The following is an 8,431-nucleotide window of genomic DNA, read 5'->3' as shown; positions in this document are numbered from 1 at the left end:
GTATTGTATAGTATAGTGTTATTTATGTATGTATTGTATAGTATAGTATAGTGTTATTTATGTCTGTCTTGTATAGTATAGTGTTATTTATGTCTGTACTGTCTTGTATAGTATATTGTTATTTATGTCTGTACTGTGTTGTATAGTATAGTGTTATTTATGTCTGTACTATATTGTATAGTATAGTGTTATTTATGTCTGTATTGTCTTGTATAGTATAGTGTTATTTATGTCTGTATTGTATAGTATAGTGTTATTTATGTCTGTATTGTCTTGTATAGTATAGTGTTATTTATGTCTGTACTTTTGAGAGTCACAAACAGCTGGAACCGAATTCCTTGTGTGTGTAAACACACTTAGCCAATAAACATGATTCTGATTCTGATTTACACACAAACATTTACGTCACCTGCCATGTCTTCGACGATAAACTAAAACGCGCTTCATAGTTTGTCCCCATTCATTTTCCGTACCTGAGGGGCGTGGCTTCCCTGCAGTTGTAAACAACATGGATGACTCGTGTAGTAAACAAACAGAGAAGGATAAGAAACAATCTGTAAACATTATATCTGAGGTATCAAAGTTTGCTGATGAAAACCTTACTTTTATCCGGGTAAGAATTATGTACGTATACACAATACAGCGTGACATCATCGTCTGTTTTGTACGTTTGTGAAACTGAACAGTGAAATAATAATAATAATTATTATTGTAAATAATGTTTTTCTTCTTCTACAGAGCATCAGCACATGTCTCGGTGTAGTTGGTGTGATTGTAATAGCAAGGAGCATCAGGCTGGTAAATAGTTTCATTCAGCTCTCAAATGCAATCAATAGTTTTTAATGTATTTACTGAAACAGCCTGGAAGTACAGAATTTTGGCGACACCTGCTGGTCAAATACCGTAAATACACACAAAAATCCCTAAACATATGAATGAACGAATGAATGAATATTTTCTTTTGTCTGTGTTTTAAACTTGCGGTGCACGATGTTTGAAAGCCAATGTTGACATTTGAAATCACCAAAACAAACACGCCCTTAACCCAAATGGGTGTCACCCCTGTTTTGATAGCTCCACCCCACACATACATACGTAACCCAGACAACTATTATGGCGGAACCTGTTGGGGCAGCTGGCCGAGGGGATATTTTTATCAATAAATGAACTCAATGAGTAATACTATGGTAATACAAATGTGTTTTTGTAGTACTGTGTGTTGTATCATGAAAGGTTTAGCTCCGTTTCACACGGAAGACGTTCAGTTCTCTCCAGCGCTGGAAAGCTGATCCTATATTAACCTACTTCTTGCCTTATCGTAAGCCTTTCCTCGCTTTCTTTCTTTCTTTTATCCGCCACGTCAATGTTTTAAATCGTTTTCTGCTAATGTCACACATGCGCACTGAACGCTGTCTCCGGCGCATATTGACAAGACACGCCCCTTTATGCTAATTGGCTACACGTTTGTTTTGTTTGTTTTGTTTGTCGTCCCGACTCAGTTTTCTGAAGCATTTCTCAAACAACGTGCACCCCACCTTTAAAGATTTTAATTTGTTTTTTTAAATTAAAATGAATCAGTGATTATTCTGTATTTTATTATTATTATTATTTTTAAATTCTGCTTGTTCTGATATGTGCTTTGAAGCTTTTGATTTTTTTTGTTTGTCCTTTTTTTTTTTATTAATTATTAACTCAGTATTAAAAATGTGTTATTCTGATTTGTTCTTTTAAAATTGTGCTTTGTATGATTTGTGCTTTAAGATTATTTTTGTTTGTTGTTTTTGTGATTTAAATTAAAAAATATTAAGTGATATTTCAAAAATATATCTTCAAAAAAAAAGTCTACAGTAAAGAGAATAATTGATTTTACTAACTAGTTATTGTACAGGAAGTCTGAAAAATCAGAAACAAATGAGATTAAAGCTTAATACTTATACATTTGCTTATCTTTATTTTGTATTTTTTATGTACAACCTGTTCACCCTTTATGCATTTTCTCAGTCCCTGTATCACGTTTTTTGTAGTTTAAGCTCAACATGTTCCCACCGGGTTGTGACGTTTTGTACTAACTGTAGATGTGTTGAAAGTTAAGCTGAAGTACACAGTGTCGACACTTTTACATTTTAAATGAACAATGTGGGGGGGGTCACGGTGGCTTAGTGGTTAGCACGTTCGCCTCACACCTCCAGGGTTTGGGGGTTCGATTCCTGCCTCCACCTTGTGTGTGTGGAGTTTGCATGTTCTCCCCGTGCCTCGGGGGTTTCCTCCGGGTACTCCGGTTTCCTCCCCCGGTCCAAAGACATGCATGGTAGGTTGATTGGCATCTCTGGAAAATTGTCCGTAGTGTGTGAGTGCGTGAGTGAATGAGAGTGTGTGTGTGCCCTGCGATGGGTTGGCACTTCGTCCAGGGTGTATCCTGCCTTGATGCCCGATGACGCCTGAGATCCGAGGTAGTTCGGATAAGCGGTAGAAAATAAATGAATGAATGAATGAACAATGTGGTAAAAAGACCAGTGAAGAAGCTTTAAATGTTAATGAGTTTTAAAGATGTTGTGAAGTTAATCTTTTTTTTTAGTTAACGTAGTTAATCGCTCAAACTTTAAGTGTACGATGCTAGAAATGAATGGAGTGTCCGTGGTCATGTGTAGACGTGATCTTTGTTTTCCTTTTTGCTCCTCAGATGACCAAATTCTGCTCCCCGTCTGAAATCCCGTCTCGCTTCATTGAGAAAAACGTCAGCCTTAGAGGAAAAGTCAGAAGTGTGACAGAAAGAGGGCTAGAAGTGGAACACGTCCCGATACACATCCCTTTATTGTCTCCGTTGCTGTCTAAACGTAAGGACACAGACCCCCTCTTCCTACTCCTCTTCCTCCTCCACCTCCTCCAACACTGTCTATCACAAATCCCGGTCACTAAAGCCACCCCTAAAGACCCAATTAAAACTGCATGACTGGGGCAGAAATTCCACTTCCCAGCTGTCTGGACGAGTCCCGTCTTCATCTGGACATCTGGCGCAATCAAAAATTAATCCATGCTCCAAATCCTAACAGACTTTGTGTGTCTGGTTTAAGAATGTTTAAAAATTCTCTAATCATCCCTCAGTATCCTAAATACTAGAAATCATGTCTAACTCACATTATTATCATTCTGTAAGATCAGATTTTTTAAAATATATAGCTGTGTGGTATTTATATAAAGTAAATAAATAAATAAATCAAGAAAATAAATCAAGATAGATAGACATAGATTTATAACCTTAGTTCTGACCTTAAGGAGGCTATTTTTTGTTCATTTAGGTGACGAGTCGTTTGAACAATTCGGTTCTGTTATTCATCTCTTTTAAGTGAACAACGAGAGTCAACTCTCACATCTGAGCAGGTTTTTCTTTTTTGTCTTTTTCTTTCCTGAGATATGATTCATATCATATAAAAATAAGTCTTTACAGTAATGGATTTTGGATTTATTTTAAGACTTGTATGACTACGGCTGAGAGTGTGTGTGTGCCCTGCGATGGGTTGGCACTCTGTCCAGGGTGTATCCTCCCTTGATGCCCGATGACGCCTGAGATAGGCACAGGCTCCCCGTGACCCGAGGTAGTTCGGATAAGCGGTAGAAAATGAATGAATGAATGAATGAATGAATGACTACGGCTCTTTGATTCAGTTATTTGAGTCGGTTCTTTGATTCAGCTCTTTGAGTTGGCTCTTTGATTCAACTCTTTGAGTCGGCTCTTTTATGTGAACTGTGATTTATGAGTGTCAGTATATACAATGCGTTAGTCTTGTCCTTCTTTAGTCAGCTCTGTCAGTCTGCTCTGTGACTCGACTCTTTGATTTGGCTTTTTCTAATTGATTTCTGAGACTGTTTTGGTTTTGTCGGCTCTTTGAGTTGACTCTTTAAGCTCTTTCTTTGACTCTTTCTTTCTTTCTTTCTTTCTTTCTTTCTTTCTTTCTTTCTTTCTTTCTTTCAATTTAGACAAAGTCTATATCTGCTTGACTTTCACTATTAATCGGCCCACTGATTCATCTTTTTGAGTCGAATCTTTGATTCTCAGAGCAAGTCGACACACATACTGTATACGAGTCATTTTAAAAATGGCCTCCGTCAACGTTTCCTCCCTGACGAGTCAGTCTTTGCTAGCAGCACTGATTACTAGCCGTATAGCAGCGTAATTGTGTCGATTCGGTTTACAAAATGCTGTCAGTCCTATTTGTGGAAGCGCAGACGCATTTTGAAACAAATAACCTGCTGATTTTTGTCTAAGAATAATACATCCATATAACTAAAAGGATTGTAAATGCATCGTCCCTCTGAACCTCGTTTAAGGGGTTCGAACGCTGGCATTTGCACATTTATAAGATTTAGTGTGTAATGAAATCTGTCAGTAACACCATTAGTGCAGGAAGACTGTGAGTAATTAGATTACAGAATGGAGAACGGAGGTTTCCTGACAGCAATAACGATTCACTTAGTGCTGTGTAAAGCAGCTGTATTTTATATTATTGCCAGCTGAAGGGGGGGTCACGGTGGCTTAGTGGTTAGCATGTTCACCTCACACCTCCAGGGTTGGGGGTTCGATTCCCGCCTCCACCTTGTGGGTGTGGAGTTTGCATGTACTCCCCGTGCCTCGGGGGTTTCCTCCGGGTACTCCGGTTTCCTCCCCCGGTCCAAAGACATGCATGGTAGGTTGATTGGCATCTCTGGAAAATTGTCCGTAGTGTGTGATTGTGTGAGTGAATGAGAGTGTGTGTGTGTGCCCTGCGATGGGTTGGCACTCCGTCCAGTGTGTATCCTGCCTTGATGCCCAATGACGCCTGAGATAGGCACAGGCTCCCCGTGACCCGAGGTAGTTCGGATAAGCGGTAGAAGATGAATGAATGAATGAATGCCAGCTGAAGTGAAGAATAAAATATTGTAGCTTTGTGTCTTGTGTATTTATTTCTCATTGATCATCAGGTGCTTGTTTTCTTCCTAGAAATAAAAAGTGTTCTGATTTGTTTAGAAACATCTCTGTTTGTCAACGAGGACGTTTTGTCTTTAGAGGCACTTTTTACCTTTTGAAGATGGACAGCGTTAAACTCGCTTGACTTTTCCCATCGTAAAAGCCTCTTTGAAGTTCACTCCCACTGAAACAGGTCTGTCCTGTTGCCCTGTCCGGCAGGTCAGGTCGCGACCCCGCTTCGCGTGTGTTTGGCCGGCGTGGATTTGACCCCAGAGGGCCACGACTGGCTCAACAAGACACTGAGGACAGACGAGACGGTGTGGTTACGACTCATCAGCCGACAAGACGAGAGCCTCCACTGCCTGGTGTCACTCAGTGAGGTACGTGTGAGAGTAAACACACATCGCTGCCTCACGACGTCGTACCGCATAAACACACGAGAACCTTTTCTGCTTGTGAACGAGTCATTTATCAGACACTGTTCCATAAATCCTGTCAGGTCAAACTGTATGTTCTTAATTTGATGAAAATCATTGAATAGAGCAAATGTTTCCACACTTTACAGGGTGCCATTACTTTTGTTTTCATTGAATGGATATGTTTTAGAATGGATTTTATTCAAGTTATTCAATTATATTTCAAATATAATTATATATCATTCAAATATAAAATGTGTGTAAATCTTTCTTTCTTTCTTTCTTTCCATCTTTCTTTCTTTCTTTCTTTCTTTCCATCTTTCTTTCTTTCTTTCTTTCTTTCTTTCTTTCTTTCTTTCTTTCTTTCTTTCCATCTTTCTTTCTTTCTTTCTTTCCATCTTTCTTTCCATCTTTATTTCCATCTTTCTTTCTTTCTTTCTTTCTTTCTTTCTTTCTTTCTTTCTTTCTTTCCATCTTTCTTTCTTTCTTTCTTTCTTTCTTTCTTTCTTTCTTTCTTTCTTTCTTTCTTTCTTTCCATCTTTCTTTCTTTCCATCTTTATTTCCATCTTTCTTTCTTTCTTTCTTTCTTTCTTTCTTTCTTTCTTTCTTTATTTCTTGATTTTTGTTGCCAAAGTTAAGTAAGTTAAGTAATTACAGGTTAATTTGATTGATTGAATCATAACAAATAAGAAAATCTGCCTATGATAATATAGATTACACCGTGTGATGCATCCACAGCGTCTTCTGTTTAACCTGTGTATAAACGAGGAGATCCTGCGCCTGGGGCTGGGCAGGACGGCGCCTCTCCACGGCCTCGACCCTCGCTCTCGTCTTTACTGGAGAATTCACACACGGCTGCTGAAGTGCGAGCTCAGGGCCGAGAGGAAGGGCCAGGGCCTCTGGGAACAGGAGAGTCTGAGAGAAAAGCTCACACAAGTTATCAGAAATAACTCCATCGTCGCAGCCGTGTGGAGAATCATACAGTGGGTGTCGAGGACGAAGGACAGGTGAAGACGTGACGTGCCATGGACTTCTGAGATACGTGCTGGCTTTCAGTTGTTGTGTTATGCGAGATATTAAAATCTGAGTGTGGATTGTGTTTTTCTCTTTCTCTCTCTCTCTCTCTTTTTTTTTTGGACACATGTTTTTAACCTGCATGTTATTCTCACGTGAGCTTTCTTAAGGACCTGATCCCAGCCTAGCTGCTGAACCCGCCTTCCACTCGTGTCTTGGGATAATCCCGAGATCCTGTAAGCTTCTCCTCTCTTTCCACTTCATCTACTCATACCCTCTCTCACTCCCCCACATATCCCACAATGCCCCTGGATTGTAAGTAGGTGGTGGAGGAGTGTATTGTCACAGTGATAAAGCAGTATGACTCTGCTGGTGAACCCACACATAGACAATAAGGATGGGGTGATGGGGGGTGCCGTCGTCATAGAAACACCAAATCCAGAAGACAAAGTGCACTAGGGTCCTAGGGGCCCTGGACCACAAGAAGGGGGAGAAATGAAAGAGAGTAGGGAGAAGAATGAACGGGAGAAACAGGGCAAACTTTTGGTGTTTCAGAAGATCCTTTTTATTTAAATGAATTACATGATGTGAAGTAAATATAACCAGTCGTCTAATATAACAGTGTATCACAGTGACTTCATATTTTACACTCTGAATCAATGTGATGCAATTTGTCAAGACTAATAATAATAATAATAATAATAATAAAAAAATAGATGCTGTAAACGGTCGTTCCTTCATCAAACTTTTATATTTCTCATATTTCTTCTCACTTTAATAAATAATAAATAAATAAAAGCTTGTCATGTTAGTGAGAAACCACAAAACACAACCTTCTCTGTCCTGAAGACTTTCCTCCTTCTGGAAAAAAAAGTCACTAGAGTGACGTAAAAGTGATTGTTTTGTTTGATTTCAACATTTTTTTCACTGTTAAATTACAAAAAAAATGAAATATAAATGAAATATAAATTACTGCCAGAAGCTGCGGTATAATCACGTTTAACACGTGAAATCTAACACTTTTTATATTTTTAATGGGGCCAAAATAAAAGAACAAATACAGTTCAATTGGGTTTTTACATTTCTAGAATATTCAGATCATTGTAGTGCATATAAATATATATTGTTTTATCGGGGGGGGGGGGGGGGGACGACGACACAGTGGCTTAGTGGTTAGCACGTTCGCCTCACACCTCCAGGGTTGGGGGTTCGATTCCCGCGTCCGCCTTGTGTGTGTGGAGTTTGTATGTTCTCCCCATGCCTCGGGGGTTTCCTCCGGGTACTCCGGTTTCCTCCCCCGGTCTAAAGACATGCATGGTAGGTTGATTGGCATCTCTGGAAAATTCAGGGTGTATCCTGCCTTGATGCCCAATGACCCCTGAGATAGGCACAGGCTCCCCGTGACCCGAGGTAGTTTGGATAAGCAGTAGAATATGAGTGAGAGTGAGTGTTTTATCAGGATAACACACAACAACCCGGTGTACAACAGCAACACGGTGGAAGTATTTTCAGATTTTTATCTCTATGTTTCATTTGGAGTTACTGATAGTTTTCCTACAAAATACTGGTAACAAAAGCTGAACAGGAAGAGAAACAGCTGATGTTAGTGGGGATGCAGGAGCGCTCACTGACATCCTGCTGTGGAGACACCATGTAGACAAAGACCTGAGTCTCAAACAGACATTTATACAGTTTATATACAGCTATGGACTCTGCAAGACCCGGAATATACTAGAAAACTTTGGGGTTTACCCAGAAAATAACATGCTTGTGACTAAATTGGAATTAGGTGTGATTTTTATTTATTTATTTTTTTTGGTGTGTGTGTGTACCTGGGATAGATCCACTGTACCCCAGACAAGGAGATAAAGTGCTTATGGAGATTATTAAATATCTGCTTGAATTCCTTTTCTTTTCTTCGACTTCATTAACAATGTTATTAATCATTAACTGATTATAATAACGACAAGATCAGAATCAGACAGATCCAGGATCAGTAATCTTAAAAGGTAAGGAAAGGGAGGAAAGAAGTGTGTGTGTGTGTGTGTGAGATAGAGAG

At 39.3% G+C, this 8,431-nt stretch overlaps 1 protein-coding gene across 1 annotated transcript; it reads left to right on the top strand.

Annotated features, from left to right (window-relative positions):
- Positions 1-478: 478 nt before the first annotated feature.
- Positions 479-7,498, top strand: c18h3orf33 (c18h3orf33 homolog (H. sapiens)). The gene is made up of 5 exons (XM_060878366.1): positions 479-613; positions 739-798; positions 2,681-2,834; positions 5,162-5,322; positions 6,097-7,498. Exons 1-5 carry the CDS (start codon positions 509-511, stop codon positions 6,367-6,369), a joined length of 753 nt encoding a protein of 250 aa, XP_060734349.1. The 5' UTR covers positions 479-508; the 3' UTR covers positions 6,370-7,498.
- The last annotated feature ends 933 nt before the right edge of the window (positions 7,499-8,431 follow it).

This window comes from Tachysurus vachellii, chromosome 9, assembly GCF_030014155.1.
Source record: "Tachysurus vachellii isolate PV-2020 chromosome 9, HZAU_Pvac_v1, whole genome shotgun sequence".
Taxonomy (NCBI): Eukaryota; Metazoa; Chordata; class Actinopteri; order Siluriformes; family Bagridae; genus Tachysurus; species Tachysurus vachellii.
The sequence above is the reverse complement of the archived record's forward strand: the minus strand, read 5'-3'. Positions and strand labels throughout refer to the sequence as shown.

Bases quoted from the DNA above. Each gene is read 5' to 3' on its own strand.
- c18h3orf33 (XM_060878366.1), top strand. From the start codon at position 509: ATGGATGACTCGTGTAGTAAACAAACAGAGAAGGATAAGAAACAATCT. The intron at 614-738 runs GTAAGAATTATG...CTTCTTCTACAG, and splicing joins AAAACCTTACTTTTATCCGG to AGCATCAGCACATGTCTCGG. The intron at 2,835-5,161 runs GTAAGGACACAG...CCTGTCCGGCAG, and splicing joins GTCTCCGTTGCTGTCTAAAC to GTCAGGTCGCGACCCCGCTT.